Source organism: Protopterus annectens, chromosome 7.part0 (genome assembly GCF_019279795.1).
Source record: "Protopterus annectens isolate FY-2018-M chromosome 7.part0, PAN1.0, whole genome shotgun sequence".
NCBI lineage: Eukaryota > Metazoa > Chordata > Ceratodontiformes > Protopteridae > Protopterus > Protopterus annectens.
In genome coordinates, this window is record NC_056739.1 from 1,168,264,373 (window position 1) to 1,168,286,664 (window position 22,292).

A 22,292-nucleotide genomic window follows, 5' to 3' on the forward strand; every position below is an offset into this window, starting at 1 on the left:
AGAGGACAGGAAGAAATGGAAACAGATGATCCTCTGTGGTGACCCATAACGGGAACAGATGAAAGAAGATGATGATGACACACATATAGATAAGCACATATATATGTGCGTCTGTATAAAGCTGTTTACAGATCAAATGCTCAGGACCTTAGCTGTGGTATAGTTGAGTAATAATAAATAAAAATGACAAGTTTAAAATTGTGTCACGAATTTACACATATTTTATAACTTTGTGTAATTCCTTTTATTTTTTCAGGTATGGTGTTTGCTGCTAAATTTGTTCTCTACAAATGGGTTTTCACTTGGAGCTGTATTCAGTGTTATGGTACAAATAAAACTCCATTAACATCAGTTTGATATTTAATCAGAACAGGAGAGAATTTAAGCTGAAATGTCTGAAATTCTTCCTTTCTAGGAGACAGTGGGCAAAGTAATATGAAATAAAAATACTGCTGTTTTGTCAATTGTCTCAGTTAACTAGAATGAAATGGTGGGATAAATGTATGAATTCTCAGGGCCAGAAGAACTGCCTGTAGCTCATATTTGTTGATGTTGAGCCCTCCTCCATGTACAGCAGTTCTTGAGCCATGTGGCAGCTCAGATGAAATTCCCAGTTCACAAAGAGCTTGTCAGCCCCGTCCGTGGCACAGAGGATAAAGCCCTGACTATAGTCCAGGTGACCCAGGTTCAATTAGCAGCTCAGGAGCTAGAAGCGCTATCAGGGAATGATGGGTGTGTCCATCCTAGAGGGTGGAGGAGAGGATCATGTGTTTGGGGCATATGAAGAAATTCAATTTCCCTGCTGGAGACCAGGGGAAACCACCACAAAGTGAGGATCATACTGCTGATGTCAGCCTCTTGCTGAAGTAAGGGGAAGTTCAACACTTAAGCACATTCCACTTCCCACCCTCAGGACATTGCTGGGCACATACATGGGTGGGATTAATAGGAAAACCCCATGGATGCATTATGATGCAGTCCTAGAATGCCTCAATCTCCTCACTGTCTCCAAAACTAATGCAGAAAAAACAAGAGCAGAGTCCAGCTAGGGGTAGGCAGACCCAACAGGTAAGGACAGGTACTGGGGTCAACTGTGGTCAGAGAAACAGATTTGGCAGCAGAAAGGGAATAACAGTCAAAACATGGGTATGAAATGTCACCCTCTCAAGGGTAAGTGACAGAAATTTGACTTTAGGATAAGGTCTGCAAGTACAGGGTGGCTCTGAAACAACTAAAACCTAACTGTTCCCTGCAACATATCCTCAGCTATGCAAATGTTACCATGAAGACTATGGCTAATGCAACATATAGAGATTTCGAGATCTCACAAATGATGCGACTTCACCAAATTCAAATTCAGTCTGACTAAGCAAATCACCACACATGGACAGTAGCAATAAAAAAGTCTATGATGCATGCATTGGGAAAACTGTATTTGGCAGACATCCCAATAAGTTTCAATAAGCTCGCCTGTAATGCATTTCTGCTGCATAACCTGATACACTGTAATTTCTTTGTTTCTTTTTTGAAAGATATATCATACAGCAATTATTAATGTGTTTTGTTAAGATGTTTTTGCAAAATCTGAAAGTTAAATCGAAACAGTTTTCATCTAAGTTTCTGTAAATCTAACAAACTGCTCAAAACTCCATGTATTCTAATTATCACTGCAATGAATAATGTTAAAACTTTCCCAGTACATTCACTCCGTTATTAAATCTGTCACACAGTTTTGCTCTGTCTTATCACAGATTGGCCAGTTTTCCACTACAGTATTAAAAATGCCAAGCATGACCTGCCATTCCAAGAGAGAGTTGTGCTCCAAACCTGTATACCATTGACAACAAATCATCTTTCAATGAGAAATTTCTTACATTCAGAAATTCTCTAGTCACAGATTACTTAAGCAGCCAATAACAACATTTATTTATTTATTATTTATTTGCAGTTGGTTTACCAGGATAGTCCATTGGGCCAAAAGAACCCGTTTTCAATGGAGTCCTGGGGAGAAAAGCTCCAAAAACAATTAGCAAGGTTACAATAAGGTATTTAGTTTCAATTATACAATTCCTATGGACTTGGAAATAAAGTAGACTAGTGTACAAACATATACAAATATTACAATCTTGTATCACTGAAAACAATTTACAATTTAGAAACTGAGAGGCTTTTACAACTTAGGGTGGGTTACACTGGAGATATCTTTCATACATTCAGGATGAGTAGCTTAATACAATCAAGAGAAAGGTATATGAGCTGACATAGAACCTTTCAATATAGAAACAGATAACCTTTTCCATCAGAGGGTATATTTACACTAAGGTACATTTAAGTATTCAGAAAAAGCTAATACAGGCAAGAGCAAGATCTATGAGTTTAGGAAAGTAAGTAGAAATTCTCATTATGAATAGGGGAGGAGAAGTGAAAATTCTCAGTATGAGGAGATTATGTTGAGTGGGAGCAGGAGCATTCCCACTGGGAAATTAGGTGTGAGTGAAGGGATTTTTTGAATGAGAAGTGATTTGTGATGGTATGAATGGATGGGGGTAAGAAGTTCCAGAGACGAGCAAGACTGTAGGATAAGAGATTTTTTCCAGGGGGACGAATTGGTTTATACAGTTCAATTAAGTTTTGGTTGTTAGATCTTAGACTTCTATCAGGGAGGTGCATTTTGAAGGTAGAGGAAAGGGATGGGCAGAGGGAGGGATTGAAGATGAGTTTGTGTGTCAGTTGGATGTAGGTGAGGTGATTGGGTAGTTCTAACCATTTTAGTTTGTGGAGAGCTGAACAATGGTGTGAGGAGGACTTATGGGAGGTAGCAAACTTGACAATTTTGTTATAGCAAGAGGAGAGCTGTGTTTTGAGAGAAGATTGTAGGTTAGTTAGTAGTGGGGCTCCATAGAGGAGAGATGGGATGAGAAATGTGGTAGATAGGGTGAGTTTGGTGGAGGGTGTAAGATAACTATTCTGTCTGTAGAGCATGCCGAGTTTTTGGTGTTTTTTTTTATATTTAGTTGAAGATGGAAATTGAACTTAAGCTGACTATCAATTTGGACCCCAAGTAATTTGGCCTCAGATACCAGTTCTAATGGTGTATTGTTGTGACTAGTAATAGTGAAATTACTTGGATTGAAAAAGGTAGCTTTAGAGGGGGTGAATACCATTACTTTGGTTTTGGAGGCATTGAGTACAAGGTGATTTGTTTTCATCCATTGTTCGGTGGTTGAGAATGCATCTTGAGTAAGCTTTAGCAGTGTGGGAATGGAGGTAGCAGAGCAGATTATAGTTGAATCATCTGCGTATTGGATAATTTTAGTTGAAGGGATAGAGTTATGGAAATCATTTATGAATGTATTGAAAAGCAGGGGACCCAGTATAGATCCTTGGGGAACACCTGTTGGGGTGTTGATGAAAGGGGAGGTGGCTTTTTTCCATCTCACTGCCTGATATCTATTGGATAAGTAGCTAGTGAACCAGTTCAGAGAAGAGGGTGACAAGTTAAGCTTGGAGAGTTTGGTTAGTAATAAATTGTATTACTACTTATCACTTATCACTGTATTATTACCCTTATCACTGTGTATTGAGCAACAACTTAAACCAATAATTTCAAAGAACAAATATATTTTAAGGGACACTAAACAGTTTCTAGAGGACTTATATAATCCTGTTGATAATAAATTACCCTCTGACACCTGCATTATGGCAACCTTAGATGTGCAATCATTGTTTACAGTTATTCCTAATTGTCAAGGGATAAATGATGGTACTTATGACCCCAGTAAAACTGATTTAATATGTTTCCTGTTAGAAATGGTTCTGGAAAACAATTTGTTCCTTTTTGAGGATAAGCTTTTTATGCAACAAGTTGGCGGGGCTATGGGTACATCTTGTGCCAATAGCTATGCCAACTTGGTTATGGCTACTTGGGAAAAGGAATTTGTGCTGAAGGAAGATATGGGTTTTCCTATTACATTCTTTCGCCGGTTTGTGGATGACCTCTTCCTTCTTTTGTGTTCATAGATCTGTGTAAGGAGATTTCATCACAGAAATATACAGGAAAGAGTGTTATAGGAATACCTACCTGGAACGTAGTAGCATGCATCCCCAGCATGTCTTTAAGAACATAATGAGAGGGAAAGCACTGAGAGTTTCAAGGTTAACAGCTAATGATGAGAGCTTTGATGGAGTACTTGTAAACCTTGGTAAATCCTTCAGTGAGAGAGGCTATTCTAAGGAAGAAGTTAACATGACTATTGCACAAACACATAATGTGAGAACAAGTCTAGGTAGACCATATTTTTCTGGGATGAAAAGGGCAGCCACTTAAGATAATCCTAGGAATAAGTACATGAGAGTTCCAGTGACTTATTCTAGCAACATTAATTTGTTGAACAATGTGTTTTATAAGAACTGGAACATTCTCTGTGCTGATGTAACAATAAGACAAATGGTTGGTGATGTTCCACACTATGCTTTTAAAAATAAGAAATCTCTCAAAATAATTCTCTGTGGCCCTAAACTGAGCCATGGGGAAGATACCCAGACTCTAGGGTCTGGATATGGTACTTTACCATGTAAAGAATGCAATTTCTGCAGGTATCTTGATACCCCAGGGGGATTCCATCATCCAGATACAGGGAAACAATTAAGTTTTCATTTGAGGGCAGACTGTAATTCCACTAACTTGGTATATCTAAGTTATTGTTTAGTTTGTTTTTCTTTCTATATAGGCATGACTACACACAGGTTACGGGATCGGATTAGGGAACACCTCTATGACATATCTAGACATGCTGACACCAATGCACTCGCACGACATGTTATGACCGTGGGTACAGAACATGAGTTCAGATTTATGGTTATAGAGATGGTACCATTTAATGCTAGACAGGGACCTGTTAGGAATAGGGTTGAAAATAGTGAGCTCAAATGGATTATCAGGTTGAGGGCGAATATGGGCAAAGGACTTAATGATAAGTTATCCATTCAACCCATATTAGCCAATAGACCTTTACATACATGAGAGGGTGTTTTATTATTTTTATGAAAGTAATTTTATGAACACATTTTTTATGAATGAATATATGATCTTTATGAATATTTATTATTACCATTATTTTTATGGTTAGATAGGGACTGTTTATGAGTTGTTGGTCTTCTTATATATATATATATATATATATATATATATATATATATATATATATATATATTTGAGATGTGCATATTTTTGATGTTGTATCTTTAAATGTTGAATTGATGTGATGTCATTATGTGGAGAGTGTATTTAAATGTTTGAATTGGTTAGTTTGAATTGTCTGAGGAAGCAGCTTGACTGCGAAAGTGCTCACTGTTGTACTTATTTCATCAAACTAGTGTTTTATTTAGCCGTGGTTCAGTGCTCTTTACATATTTTTTACATATTTCTCTTTGCTGTGAGAGCACCGGTTTATCCACACAGCCTGCTTAGTTTTGTTGATTATATTTTTAATATATCGCTAATCTGTTAACATATACTGAACCCAAACTATTACTCAGCAACCTCCTTATCTTGTAGTACCTTAAATAACTAATTTGTGCATCTGATCTATATTATATACATTCACTCCCTGAAGAATTATTACATTGCCTCTCAGCCTACATGGTAATGCTAATCTATGGTACATTATCTGCACCCTCTAGTCCAACAAATTTGTGAACCAATATCTGCAGTTTTCTACAACAGTAAAGTACTGCTCACCTTACAGGGTGGCACATTAAAGGCTTTTGTCCGGAGATCCACTTTCTTCCACTGGTCAATAAAAGGCAATACAAGGACCACACCTGGCCCTTTAGGGGCTCGTATTCTGCCTAAGCGAAACAAAACAATTCTCTCATAATTAGGAACCACCTGGAAAAAAGAAACCAAAGAAAATATCAAATGTCAGAAAAAATATTCATCTCTCTAATGTCTTCTTAATGATAACATAAGAAAGCTAGAGTGAAAAAAAGCTCTGATTATGAATGAACCAAATCCAAGAAGATACGTTATAAAACAGTGGCTACATAAATGGCAATATACAACTTTGGAAGTATGATTCATGAGAAAAAGTTCAAAATGTGGTTATGAATAAACGAATATATATAAAACTACAAAACAAAATATTTTATTTATTTAACATTTGTTTATCAGGAAAGTCCGACTTGGAATGAGCCAGTTTTCAGTGAAGGCCCAGGGAGAAATGCTCCAGACGCATGTATTTGTAACATGGGTAGAAACCAGAGTACATGGAGGAAACCCACACGAACACAGGGACAACATGCAGACACTGCACAGAAGGCACCCCAGCCAGGAACTGAACATGAGAACCTCTTCCTATGAGGCGACAACTCAAACCGCTGCACCAATGCACAGTCCGAACACCACAAATATTTCAGTTTTATATGCTGTAGTAAGTGTGCCTTTATAGCACAGAATAATCTTACATTCATGTTAAAACAAAGTCTCCAAAATTCCACTCTCTCTCTCCTTATTTCGTGATCGCCCCCCGGCTTCACTGTCATCCCGTTCCATTTTGAATTATGACCTTCTGCTTGTGTTGTGTATAGCAGCCTTAACTTTGTAGTTCTAAAATATCCCTTCAAATCAGGTAATCCTGAACCACCTTGTTATACTGGGAGAATCAACTTATCCCAATTAACTATTACCCTCTTTCCATCCTTCCATCCATGCTCATCCCCTTTTTCCCATTCCATTTTTGCATGGGGTTGGTTTGTCATTTCAACAGTGACAACAATCTCGAGAAAGGTTTACACTGCCAGCTGGCTAGCTCTGCCATGACAGTTCATCTGTACCACTCACACACTCACACACACACACACACACACACACACACACACACACACACACACACACACACACACATACTCGCACCTAAGGCCAATTTAGAGTGTCCAATTCACCTGCTGCACGTCTTTGGAATGTGGGAGGAAACTGAAACACCCACAGGAAATCCACGTGACCATAGGGAGGACATGCAGACTCCCTCCCAGATAAATTCCTTCAACTCTTTATTAATTACGGTCCACAACTTCTCCTATGGTTGCTAAATATATGCCTGACCTGTATATAAAACTAAGGGGACCAAAATATTTTCAATGTTTCTATCTCACAATCCACATCCATAAACAAGAGCCTCCAGTTTCACATTTTTTGTACTGTCTTTTGTTTAGCCTCTTCACACATATCATTAGCTGCCATAATTGAAGCATTTTTAAACCACACTACTAAATATTTCATCTTATCCTGTCTCCATGAATATGGGTATTGCTGAACCAAGTCATGAGTGGGTACATGATTTACGGTTATAGCCTTTGTTTTATCTTCATTTATTTTATATCCCAAAAAGACTTGAAACTGTCTCAAAGTGTTTCACAGCCCTGAGATGTCCTTTTCTGGATGTATCAAGCACAAAATAATATCATCTGCAAAGAAAGCCAGCTCTTTTTGATTACTATACCAGTTAGATCCTTGAATTTATGTATACCTTATTATTTATTTATTTATCTATTTATTTATTTTTGTCAATAGCTGTATATATACAGCAAATAACAAAGTGGAAAGAGGCCATCCCTGCCTGGTTCCTTTGTTCAAACACAACTTATCTGAGAGGAATTCTCCCACTTTATTTGTTACCTCCCATTCTTCACATATCCTCCTAATTATACTTAATATTGTATGAGGTGATGCAAATCCTTCCACTGTCCTACTCATAAAATCCCAGCTTACTCTGTTGAATGTCTTCTCTACATTAAGACCCACCAACGTCAGCATTTTCTTATATTCTGCATCTGTTTGGATTATTATTGTTCTATTAATGTTATCAAATGTTTGCCTCTCCTCTACAAAACCACACTGACCCATATCTATCTATTTTGGCAGCACCTTTGCCATTCTTTTAGCTAGTACAGACATAAACACTATAATCATGGTTTAAAATTGAAATGGAACTACATGAGGCTGGTTATGAAGGAGCTTTACCTTCTTAGGGTAATACTGCCACCACAGCATTCATCCAAGATGCTGGTGCTTCCCTTTATTTTAAAATGCTGTTAATTAAACATCTTCCAGATCTGTGTTACTTTCTTCTCTCCTAACTTCTAAACCTTTACAGGAATACCATCTGTTCCTGCAGGCTTCCCTGCAGATTGCTTATATACCTCAGTTTTTATCTCATCTCCTACTGTAACTATTAGTTGTTAAGCTTCATCTTCCTCTAACCTTAGCATAGTTAAGTCTTCCATAAGTATTTCCATTTGTGCTCTTTCTTGGTTTTCATATTCTAGGACTTTTTATACAAATTTTCATAAAATTTCCTAAATATATTTAATACCTCTACAGGATCTCTGGTACATTTATGGTAGGTACAAAACTGTACTTTATTTTTCTTGGCAAAGGCTCCTTTTCTACATTGCGCTAAAAGTTTTTGTGCTCCGGAGTTGTTATCAAAAAATAGTTGCTTAACAGTAATCTTTCTAAACTCATGCATATTACTTAAATACTCCCTTATTTTCTCTTTAGCACTCTGCAGTTGCTCCTCACCTTGTTCTGTGAGAGTCCCTTTATTTTACAATACTTTTTCCTTTGTCAGCCTCAGTATTTACTATTATGTCTTAACCATATCTCTTCCTCTTTCATTTGTACTCCGTTTTTAAACTTCATTTTCATTTTATCCCACTCACTAGCTACCCCTTCTAAAGCAATTCTATCTTCCTTAATAACTCTAAATTTGTACTACCCATTCCTTAACCTTCTCTCTTTTTAATAGGTAGGTGGGAAACTTCTAGTGTCTCATTTTAACTTCATTACCCTACATTTTTATCTTGTTTTTTTCTGTGCATGATCTGAAATAGTTACTGGATGTGTGTTGAAGCTTTCACGTAAATGCACATTTTCCTGTGAAATATAAATTTCTATCCAGTCTATCCCAGTTATTGTATCTTGGGGAATAAAATGTCAATTCTGTCTGAGCTCCTGCCACTGAATTCATATCTTCTAAATATTTTCATAAATTTCTTCAGAAGTCTACCTTCTTTTGTTATATTTCCCTTCTTGGTCCCACTGGTCCATCCTCACTATTGCAAATCAAGTCCCAGTCCCCTACTAAAAATTATATTTCCTGCTGAAAGCTGATTATTTCTTCCAAATTTTTTTGAAGCTCCATAACAGCAGTTTTAGGTAGAATATAAATACATGCAGGAGTAATCCTCCACCCTTGCCAATAGGTCCTTACTACCACAAACCGTGTTGTTCCCCCTTTTCTATCACTATTGAATAACATCTAGCAAAAAGTACTGTTGCTGTCCTTTTCCTTTGTCCCTGATATTTTACCAAATATCCATACTGAAATGCTTTGTCAAATTTGTAGATCAGAGCGTGTATGTACCTTTAAGAAGCTTTCCAGTGAGCTAGCATGTGTATATAAACACTGAGCATGTGCAAGCAAGACTGCCATTTTGTAGTGAGTTGCAGAGGTGTAAGCATGTATGTATGTGTCAGTTCATTTATATTTTATGTTGCTCCTATCAATCCTGATGTATTTGTATGTAATAAAGTATATAAATGAACACCCAAGCTTCTTTGTCTTAACTAGCTACACACGACAAATGACATGGTGTCAGAATGGGATCCAAAGTCAAGACCATGAGGCACTCAGTTAAAGTTGGAGGAATATACAGGAGTGGATCATCCCTACTGCTCAAATGACTCGCAAATCAGGTCAGAAATGAATTCCAAGTACTAAAACTTGCTTAAATGACTTTTTACTCAACAAATATAAAACGAAGCACTCAGAATGCTCAAAAAGAATTTCTAGTTAAACGAAATGTCCAAAACTGTGACATATTGATAAAAGTATTCAAAATCATTACAAAAGTGTTTGAAACAATATCCATATCACATAAAATGTATAAGACAAGGTAAATTACTGTATTTTTTCACTATGTGCTACTTTTTCACATTAACTAAAGCTAGGCTAGTCAAAATATTGAAAGTGTACAAAGTGCTTGCAGGTTTATGCAGTATTACAGTGCAGTTATTTCAGAAAATACAGCCATTTCAAAAAATATTTTGCAAAGTACAGTCTTTCAAAATGTTTATTGTGCATTTGAATGTTGTTACAAGTACTCTGGTGTGTGTGCATGTTCGTACATAATTACAAGGGCCATATTTTGCATTGTGTGTAAAGCATACTTTGTTGGCATGGCAGAAGGATTTTGCAGACCTGATCCACTTGTATTTGAAAATAATACTGCAGAAAACTGGAGAGTGTTTGAGCAAGAGTACGATATTTTCATACAGGCTGCACTTTCTGACAAAGATGCACATACAAAGGCATTTATTCTGCGTATTTTAGCTGGTTCACAAGCCATTGAAAAGGAGAGTTCATTTGTGCATGCACCTGCTGTGTATGTAGGGGAGGGGAAACCCCAATATAGTGGTACCGGCTGAAACAAGGGAAAACCCAGAGTGCTTAAATGTAAATTTAGAGAAATGTGTAACCCCCAAATGAATATTACAATGGAAAGGCACATATTTTATATGGTTTACTATCACATTTCTGAAAATGACTTGGTTGAGTGATGACTTAATCGAAAAAAATACTGAAAATAAAAACATCACCGAGGCAAAATGACGAAAACAGTAATGTCGATACATCCATATTTGACATTCTCAACATTACCCAATGTACCTTGCAGTCCAGTGATTTCCAACCAAGGTTTTGCAGGGGGCAAGCCCCTCTGCACCCCTCACACCCCCTGCTACTTATATATACTAACTGATATTGCACCACAGTGGGTCCCTACTGTAGTGCGATCTCCAAGCAGAACATCGACCTCACAACAGCGAATGCACACTAGCATTCACTGTTATGGACTCGGCCATTTTCGGTTCAGCATTACAAGAACTGGAAAACAGCCTTTCAACCATCCCAGTTTGAATGACTGCCATTCGAAAATATGATTGTAAACCATTTTACACAAGAGCTCAAAAGCCTGGTGAAACTTTTGCAGTATATACAACTGACTTGAGAAATAAGGCTAAAACGTGCAGATTTGGTGAAATAAGGGATAAGTTGATAAAAGACAGGCTTATGTGTGGTATTAAAGATGATGCAGTGAGAATGACTTTGCTTTGAGACAGTGATTTAACTTTGAATAAGACCATAGAGATTTGGCAAACATATAAACTCACAGAAAAGTGCACAAACATGCTTACAAATGAGAAATGCATGCTTTCAGCACCTTCCAAAATTAATGTTGATAGTATGCAGCGCATGGTTAAAAGATACAGGCCCAAGGGTGTGGTTACTTCAGTGAAGCCCAAAACCTTTCTAGCAAATTCCAAGGCATGCTCTCTAAAGCGGTCATGCTCAGTGAAGCACAAGGCTGAGTCAGCAAACTCAAAGCAAGTGCCCTCACTTAGCTTCATAGTCAACTGTCATTCTTGTGTTGGAAATGATGAGTCTAAAAGAGAAAAGTGCTTAGCTTTTGGTCAGCAATGCCACAAATGTAAAAAGTGGAATCATTTTCAAAGGTTTTGTAAATCAAAAAAGGTCCATTCTTTTATCAAAAGAGAACATTCAAAGAGACAAGTTGATCAATTAGAAAGCTATGATCCTACTTTTTATGTTGATGGTGTGTCTCTGCTTGGTGAAACAGTCAGTGCAGTAGATTTGTGGGCAAAGAATGATTGAGTATTTTGTACTGTTTGGATTAATGAGAGACCCACAGAGTTGAAAGTCAATACTGGTTCAAAGTGCAATATTATGTCAGCAGAAACGTTTTCTAGAGTAAGAGCTTGTTGCTTATGATGGTGAAGAAATTCAACACAAAGGCTCAATACTGCTTTCATGTTACTCTGCTGGGAACAGCTATGACTTGAAATTTTATGTCGTCAAAAGGCACGTGCAGTCATTATTAGGCCTGAGACAGTTTGAAAGTGGGACTGATTTCATTTAATAAGGAAGTCCACCATGTAAGCTTAAAAGACAACTGTTCTAATTTTGCCCAGACTATCTTTTGTACCTATGCTGATCTTTTCAAAGACAAACTAGGCAAACTCCCAGTTGTGTACTCCATGAAGTTAAACCCTGAAGTCAGCCCAGTCATCAGATCAGAGTGGAAAGTTCCACTAGCTCTGTAGGGAAGAGTCAAAGCCAAGCTAGACAGAATGGTGCAGTAAGGAGTGATTTGTCCATTAGACAAATCAACTGAATGGGTATCCTCCATGGTAGTAGCTCATAAGAAAAGCTCAGATGATATCAGAATATGTACTGATCCACAAAACTTGAACAAAGCACTAAAATGACCTCTTCATCCAATGTGTACAGTTAAAGAAGTTGCTGAGCCTATGCCAAATGCCACTTTTTCTTAGATGCAAAACATTCATTTTAGCAAATTTTGCTTGACCAGAAATCTTCATTGCTAACCATTTCCAGTACTCCTTTTGGCAGGTACAGATTTTAGAGAATGCCATTTGGGATAAATTCTGCCAGTGAAGTCTTTTAGCGTGCAATGGAAGAATTCTTTTTCCGGATATTCCTGTGCTATTATAGTAGATGATATTCTCGTAGGAAACAATGATGAAGTTGAACATGACAGAAACCTCAGGAAAGTTCTAGAATGAACTTGCGAACTGAATCTTAAGCTGAATCCTCAGAAGTGCAAGTTCAAGTTCAAGAGAAGTTACTTCTGTTGGGCATTTGTTTACTAGTTCAGGCTTATGACCAGATCCTTCCAAGCTAACAGCAGTTCTTAAGATGCCAGCACCAGACAATGTCCAAGTCCTACAATGTTTTCTTGGCATGATCAACTATCTAAGCAAGTTCATTCCAGATTTGAGCCAACTTTCGGCTCTCTTAGCAGAGCTGACACACAAAGATGTAACCTGGTCCTAGTTGGAACACCACCAAAGTGCATTTGATGTCCTGAAATAGAGAACTGTCAGTCCACCTACTTTAAGATACTATTACGTTCACAAACCAGTAACTCTTTCTAGTGATGCTTCCAAATTTGGTCTTGGTGCAGTCATTCTTCAAGAAAGTAGACCAGTAGCCTATGCATTGAGAACTCTAACCCAAACTGCAATGCAGTTTGCTCAGATAGAGAAAGAGCTCTTGGCAATTGTGTTTGCATGTTTGAAGTTCCATGATTATATTTATTTTCTCCTATGGGATTGCAATGCATGATGCTGAAATTGCAGAAGTATAATTTCAATCTTGTTTACACAAAAAACAAACTTCTTTATCTTGCTGATCTTTATCCAGTTTGCCCAGAACAACCACTGAACAGCATGAAAATGAGCAACTTGATTTTGAAATCATGGAAATGAGAAATGTTCTTTCACATGTCTTGATGAGCTTAGAACTCATACAGCTTCAGATCCAATTCTCCAGAAGCTCAACCACCTTATCAGTTGAGGATGGCTGTCAAAGCAATCTTGTTTACCACTAGAAGTCCAACAATATTTTCCCTACAGAGATGAGATTTTGTCTGACAATGGTATTATCATGAAAGGTCCAAAAGTGATTGTTCCAAAATCCCTGCAACAAGAGTATATTAACATCTTGCAATGTGGCCACCCAGGAACTGATGCCACCAAAAGAAGGGCAAGACGACTAGTATTTTGGCCTTCTATGTCAAGAGATATTGAGATTGTACTTTCATCTTGCTCTGTTTCTAACAGTACTAAACCCCATCAACAGAAAGAACCACTTCAGCTAAACCAGATTCCTGAACTACCTTGGTAGACTGTAGCTACAGACATTTTTCAAATGAAATGATCAACACTACTTGATATTAGTAGACTCTTATTCAAATTGGTTTAAGATTGACCTACTTCCTAATCTCACATCCAGTACTGTCATTACTAATTTGAGGAGACATTTTCCTGTCCATGGTAGTCTGCACAAAGTTATTTCTGACAATGGTGCACAGTTTACAAGTCAGCAGTTCAATAGATATGCTGAAGAGTGGGACTTTATTCATGTTACAAGTAGTCCTGAGTACCCACAGTCAAATGGTTTGGCAGAACGTGCAGTTCAAAGTGCAAAACAGTTGTTAGAGAAGTCAAAATGAGACAATACCAATGTTTTTTCTGAATCTCAGAAACATTCCTTGAGATAATCATCTTGGTTCACCTGCCCAGAGACTTAGGTCAAGACAAATAAGAACCACACTACCAATCAGTAGCAATTTGTTGGTTTCATGTGTTAAGAACAACGAAGCAGTAAAAGCACAACTCCCGAAAAAGCGTTTGTCCCAGAAGTCCTATTATGATAAGACCAGAAAACCCGTCAATCCATTATGAGAAGGGGATATAGTGAGGGTGCAGACAGTAAAAGATTTGGTCGCATTGGAGTCATGAAAAGTTTATGTCCAGAGCCAAGATCGTAAATCATGGAATCATAAGGAATAGAATTTAGACAGGATCAGAAACATATAGTACCAGTGTCTGAGCCAGTGTTGCAGCATCTTGCCTGTGATATAAAGACTCTGGTTTTCAGAGTGACTTATCCAATGTTCCAGTTCCAGAGGATATTTCAGCAAATATCCCTGTTCCTGAGAATATCCCCAAGAGTGCTAAAGCAGATCGTTCACCAATGATTGTCCCTGTTGCTAAACCCAGTCCTAACTGCTACATTAGAAGATTAGGTCGCATTTCCAGACCCTGTTCCAGATACACGGCAACTTGGGCATGACTGTTGTTTATTCATTATTGTCTGTATAATTTGCATGCTTATCCAAATGTCAAGACAGCTCAGTAAAGATGGAGGATGTAGATTAGAGTGTGTATGTACCTTCAAGAAGCTTTCCAGTGAGCTAGCACGTGTAAACAAGACTGCCTTTTTGTAATGAGCTGAAGAGGTGTAAACATGTATGTATGTGTAGTAGTCAGGCAGTTATTTAGTTTGTTTATATTTTGCGTTACTGCTATCAATCCTGATCTGCTTGTATGTATTAAAGTATATAAACGAACACCTGATCCTCTTCATCTTAACTAGCTACACAAGATGAGTGACAAAATTCACATGCTCATTTCTTTCCAAACTTGTCTCCTGTAGCATGCTATTTGCACTTTGCATTTCTTAATATAATTTACTACTCTTTCTTTTTTGTCTATACCCATAAGGCCATTTACATTCCAAGATACTAAGGAGAGAGTGGCCATTTTGATAAAAAAAACTATTGGTTTTCACTTATCATACATGACAGTTTTTTCGAATGTGTATTTTCATACTTTGTCTAACATGCATACACTAACATTTGGCAGGCTGATCTTTTGACTAAAACTACTCTGTACCATGACCCGTAATCTACTTAAACGATCCTACTTAAAAATGTTTGTTGTCAGTGGAGTAGTGACTTATCACAAACACTGAATGTGCACTCTTATCTATGTAATCTCTGATATGTCTGAACTACAAAAACAAAGGCTAAAGGGATTAGCTTGTGAACATTGATAAATTCTGTTGAAAGTGAGCCCTTGCTTCTTGCTAGAACCTCTACATGAAAATATTTTGACCCCTTTAAAACAGGATTGTTAAACTAGATATAGCAAATTTCACAAAAATTTGCCTTTGGTCAGTTTTCTTCAAAGAAAGTTTATTTGAATGTTCATTCTGTCAGTGTCTTTTAGGCTCCCCCAGGTGGGATTAGCTTGACTGAGGTAGCTACCACTTCATGAAACCTGTAATTTTGGATTGTTTTTGAACTGCAGATGTTTGGTACCACAGTATTCATCTCATCCTTTCCATGTGTCTTTACTAAATCAAATATTGCAAATATACACCGTCCCATGATGCTTTGTTGTCCTGAAGAACAGCAGGAATCCTTAACCATGTCTGATGAAAAAAGAAAGTACTATTAATAAGTAGCAGAAAAAGTGTCCGATCTGGCTGGATCTCCAACTGACACATCTTATGTAACAGTACCTGACTGCAGCAAAATTGTACAGCATTTCATTTATTTGTACAGCTACTGTCTGCTCTAGTGTTTCCCAAACAGTGATCCAGGTCTGCAAAGTCAGGCAGTTTGAAGAATGTCAATGACATTCTCAAAACAGCAGAAGAGAATACAGACCATAGTGTAAGATGCTGTGATAGTCTGATTAAGAATCCCCTCTTCCTTCCATATACCATTCATCTACTACTGTAGCAAGCAACTCTATCCCCTTTGGGTTAATAGCAAGAGGATTTAACACTGAAAATACCTTCCTTCTCCCGTGTCCTCCCTTATTATTTATCACGGCCTGACCATCTTACTATATTATGGGTGCTCTGAGACACTGATTTAAAGTCAGTACTGGCCAACACTGACTGGGTAAAGTCAAGCATCATCTGCTATTTTATTTTTTTCATTATTGGAAACTGATCGCTGCTACTCTAAGGCAAAGCGAGACATTAATATACCCGTTTATATACAGTACCAAAACTGTTAGCTACTACCATTACATTTCTGTATCTTTTAATGAAAGCTGCATTTCAAAACACTACTTGTAATGTAATGTTGGTTATTTCCAGTTGCCTGAAACAGTATGCTTTTCAGACAGCAACTTGCTGCTTCTGCCTGAGCTGAAACATTGCCAAAATTACTCTTATCTTTCTACAAGTCATTGTTACCAACATTTGCAATTAATAGCCATGAACTAGATAACTGCCTATTCTAAATGCAGCTGTCAACATATATATGCTTCACTTAACACTCTTTAATCTTCTTTTTAGAAATCAGTCTCCTTACCAAAGCCAAATTATCAAACTATCTTACTGTTTTAAAGTATTTTATGTTACATACTGGTTAGCTTGTATTTTAGCTGGTACTTACTACTTGCCTAATAGTTTTAGCAGCTGCCCCTTTCAAACTAGTTTAAACAGTTAATGTTTCCCTCTTCCTGTTACATGCAACTTGACAAGAGGCCAGATTATGTGTAAGGTACTTATTACTGGTGTACAGGTTAACAGCTGCTTTCTGGGAGATCAAAGAAAACAATAATTCTTTCATTCAGAAAGCATCCCCACCAAGAAGGAGAGTTAACATAGCAACAGCAGTTAACAAAAATGAAAAATAATACCAAGGTAAAATGGTGATTTGGAGAAAGAAGTGGATAAGTTAGAATAAAAGGAGGACCACAAGACTATGCTAGTGGTTATCAGGATATGGTAACCCAAAGTAATAATCTTCAAAAACTGGGCAAACAAAAGGAGAATCAGAGTGTCTATAAAGGAAAGTAAATTCCCTAGTGAGCACATTCAGGCATCAGAATCAACAAATATTAATGCCACCTGAACAGCAATACGGTCTGATCTGAAGGCTTGAACAAATGGTTTCTAATGTGATTATTTTCTAGACTTAATAATAAGAAAAGTTAAAAGAACTGTCTTACACACTGCAAAGATGTGCAGTTTAGACAGAAATGATGATATATTCCTGCAACATACATTTTGGTTTCATCCTAAACTTCAAGAGATGTATGTTTGAAGTAAAAAAAAAATATTCCTATTAGGTTTGTCTGCTTGTCTGAATTTCATTCTTTCATAGTTGCGATTCTCCTAAAAGGGGCTGGCTCAAAACACACAGCATAATGCATACCATCTCACTACTATACAATTATTCTTAATATTACACATTAGCTGAACTATGGGTAGGGTAGGATGAAGTTTATGTAGGTTGAGTGCATTATCTGTAAAAACAGATGTTTTTTCTTTATGTTTCTTTTATTGGTGTAGGAATTACTTTTATTCTGTACTATTTATCAAATAATACATTATAGTCACTTTAAAAGAAATACAATGCCTCTCAGACCATGCCGCAACCCAATAAAAGAAATAAAGTGAAGAACAAGGTAGCTTTGATAAAGATTAGTTTGACAGTTACAGAGTGTGCAAGGTGAAAGCCAAGTGGTTCTCATGCCCAAGGCAACAAACTCCCTTGTTACAGCTCTGTGTAAATAAAATAATATTTCCATTCTATTGTCACTTCTAATAATGCAGGAACATTATGATTTTAAATATTAAATGCACTCTAGTTGTGTTGAAAGAAAAACATCACGTGATTAATGGCAAGAGGTTACCAAATAATGACCTGTAACATTAAGGAGGTTAATTAGAGATAACCTATTAATGTTTCAGATCTTAACAGAACATAACTTCTTGATACAATACGGTTAGCATTTAAGACAAGCATCTCTAGAACTTATGCAGCTGATAACTGAACATTACATATTATTTTGCTTCTGACCTAGCATGTTTCCAATGATCTACATGAACAACTGACAAAGGATTTTAAGTATAGCTGCAAGAGCTAGTGAATATATCAACTATTTAGACTATCTGTACAAATGTGCACATTGTAACTGGTAAAATAATTCAAGTTAGATTTCCCAAACCTTAGCTATACTTTTTATATGACTGTTTCAGAACACATAAAATGAACAAAATAATGATTAAATTTGGTCTCCATACCAGAATAATTAAACTGAATATCATGTCTGGTACTCTGGGTTGAAATGATAGTTCTTAAACTTCTTCAAGTAAGACCTATCATGCGAATCCCCTTGAATGAATATCTGAACAGTGAAATTACATTTTGAGCATGTAAAACAGGTAACTTATTGCTACAGAAGTGTTAAATATTAACCAGACATGATTATATTTTAATTGCTTTGTGTAAATTGTAAGTTCTAGTCCAAGTAAGTTCTGCTGTAATGATTTGTATACTATACCATGTTCTGCAAATCAGTTTTTAGAATAAAGCATGTCCTACTCATTTAATGTGTGCAGTCGTTACCTCTTTATTTTATAATACTCAAACCAGACATAAATTTAGCTGCTACATATGGCATAAATGGCACGATGTTTCAGATAAGCCAAAATACAAACTTTATTTGCTGTTAGAAAACATAACAGAAAATGAAGACATTGTCTTAAATGTACTGATAAGTCTTCATAAAGATGAGAATAAGGAAGTTAATAGTAAACAAACTGGAGTAATGCTAACTACAGTGTTCAATCTGATTCTAATTCTGAATGAGACTGACACAAGCATTACAAATGAAACTGCCAGTGTTGGCTGGATATTGATTACTATCCTGGCAATGTGCAACTAATTAATAGCCTAGACATTTGGAGCGGGTTAATCAGAACGTAGACAATACAACAACAGAGCAAGGGTTCAAGAAATGTAAAAGTTTATGTACATCAAAACTGAAGTCAAATGGGAGAAGTAATTGGGAATGCAAATTTAAACCCCAAGGTGAAGAGAACAAGGAAAACAAAAAAGAGAAAGTAATATGAAAGTAAAACAAAAATATATTTATACATCCCTCAAAATGCAGAACATGACATGACATCCTTAAAAGAGTTGAAACAAAAGTAACGGCAGGAGTCAAAGAAAAAAGATGTTACGGGTTATTGACAATAATGGTGCAGAAGTAACATTAGCTGCAGGCAACTCCAACCTACATAAAGAAATATAAATTACATCACAAACAGCATTCAGGATGTGCTCCTTTAACATATGTCAAATAAAACAAACAAACAAATAAACTGCCTATAGTAACTGAAACAATAAGGATAACATTCTTCACGGGAACATTTTTAGAAATCATTCCAAGACCCTTTCATCTTTGGATGAGGCTCTGTTCAATCAAAGGAGTGTAAAACAATAGTGCATTGATACAAAGACAGGAAACTACTCTGTAATCTCACCATTGCCACTACAGCAAAGTGTAAAATAAGAGAGGCTACCATAAAACTAATATGAGCAAAGAGCCTTCCCATGCAGAAAGGGAGAAAGCTGGAAAATTCCTGGAAAATGCTGTAAACTACTGTTTTACTGCATTAAGTGAGAAAAGCAGCATTAGAACGTCTCCCAAAAGAGGGTGGGCTGAAAATCATGGACTAGATCTAAGCAAGAACTATCCAGAAAGCAATAAATGTACTTCAAACAGACAGCATGGAAACTTCTGAGAAGCAATGTTTTTGTTTAAAAATTGTTTTGCCTTATCTTGAATAAACTACATTTCAAAAGAAATGTATTATATGAAAGAAATACCAGAAATGCATCCCTGCTCAGATAATGCTTTCAGAATGTAGACTGGTAATCAAGTTAACCAGGCTAGGTTGGCCTGCACTGCTGATATAACAGGATAAAACCCTGACAGTGGCCTAGGTGACCCATATTCAAACAGTGGATCAGGAACTTGATGGCACAGGCAAGGAGGAGGGGCATGCCTATTCTGGGGGTGGGTCTGTATGCTCAAACACACACACTCACAGATGATCCTTTGGTGGGGGGTGGGATATGTGCAATGGAGGCGGTGTTGTCAAAAGGCAGCAAGGCTTTGGCTGTCACATGGAGGCATGGCAGCATAATACAATGCATGTCCTCTCCTCAGACAATATAGGCGCACAAAGGTAATAGGCTCTCAAGAAACAAATAATCCTCGGCAGCAGTACAATACTGCCCCAAGAAGCCTCAGTCTTACCACCAGTCACAAATATAGGTCAGAATCAGTTCGAGAGCAGTTAAGTCTGGTTCAGTAGGCCCAGTGTGAGTAGCTGATGCAGGGAGTCATAAATGCAGCAAAAAAAAGTTAAATCAAGATGAATTAACAGTAGTGATTCTAGTAAAAAGTAATGTCTTTCGGCTTTTCCCACTTAGGGATCGCCACAGCGGATCACCAGTCCGCTTATGATTGGCAGTGGACTTTTATGGTGTCGAGTTGCCAGCCCGGCACCCAACCTTCAAAGAAAGCACACCCACTCACCCACGCACCTACCTGCATGTCTTTAAAGTTCACTCGACCACAGGGAGGACATGCAGGCTCTGCACAGAAGGCGCTCCAGCCAAGTAAAAAGGATAAACTGTTTGGATATCTCAGTAACATGATAATGCATAAAAGTGTATGACATATTTTTGTGAAAATATGTAATAAAATGGTGAACAATCTAGGAAACTATTTTGGACATTCTGATTCATGTTCCTACCCCCTCTGTGAAGAGCACCCAACAAATCAACTGAAAATAGGGGTTATGTGTTACAAAGGGCAGCAAATGATGGATACACTGGACATTTACAATAAGATGAACTGTCCCAAACACCTGAAATTATGACAAATATTTCAGAACAAAAGGTTGTAGTAATACAAGCTTGTCTGTACAAAACTGAACACCAGTATCATATTAAAGTCAGCAGACCTTTCTTGAGTAAAACACATGTATAGCGTACAGCTTAGTTAAATTTAAGGATACTCAGTGTCAGTTAGTTTTGGCTGGATTTGAATAATGAGTCAAATTAATAACATTGTTTTCTTTTTTTCTTTCTTTCTTTATCACAACAGTCTCAATCAGAGGTACACTGCAAAATAATGTACTATAAGTTAATACTGATACTAGTGAAAGTAACCAAGAATGGAAGTTCAAGTATTTCTATCCTGTCAGTTTATTTTTTTTATTACTATGGAATTTGTTTTCCAAGTGCAGTGTGTGAGAAATTAAAGTACAATACATGGTGAGATATGCATAAAAGATGGCATTTTGCTGTCCATGTCATATGTAAATGTAAAGATATGCTGTTCTGAATGCATTATTTTTCTGAGTACATACAGAGTTCATTAGTTTCAGCAAGGTTTAATGTTCTCATAAACTTTTTAATGACGTATTATTATTATAACTTTAGCGTCCCTTTCTATCAGCGGTTGATAATACCCATATCAGCTTTTTGCTAATCAAAAGAATTTCTGAATCCCCTTGGGTATTCAACTTTATGTGCAAATATAACCAAAATGATTGAACACAATTACAACTCCTAAAACATGAGAATATTCACATTGCAGCTTTAACAAGCTGTACACACCCCAATGGACAAAGGCTGAAATGAAGCATGTGCTCCCTGTCGCGTACACATTATTGGGTAAAAATCAGTTTAGAAAATGGTATTTTGTTTTTTTCATTTTTTTATTTATTGTTCTTTACATTTATCAGTACTCACTTTAAAAATACATAAAATAAGCTAACACATAATTAAAGCTTCAAAGTTAAATAACAGGTACTGCTGAAGCAGGACTTTCACACAACCACCCTTTTGTCACATTTGATTCCATTAGGAAAATAAAGTGTTTAAAAATTAACTGTATCATCAATCATATAGCACCACTGTGAAGGCAGGAATACAGACTTAGAAGGATTAAGTTCATTTGAAATATACTGTATTATTTGTTAATAATAATCAATGCAATAAAGAAAAGTTTTATT

At 36.8% G+C, this 22,292-nt stretch overlaps 1 protein-coding gene across 1 annotated transcript in view; it reads right to left on the bottom strand.

The window, feature by feature from the left end:
• The window catches only part of STOML1 (stomatin like 1), a 76,487-nt gene that overhangs the window by 20,973 nt on the left and 33,222 nt on the right, over positions 1-22,292 (bottom strand). The window contains exon 3 of the mRNA XM_044077763.1: positions 5,741-5,890. Coding sequence (XP_043933698.1) covers positions 5,741-5,890 — 150 coding nt within the window. The remainder of the gene's footprint in view (positions 1-5,740; positions 5,891-22,292) is intronic.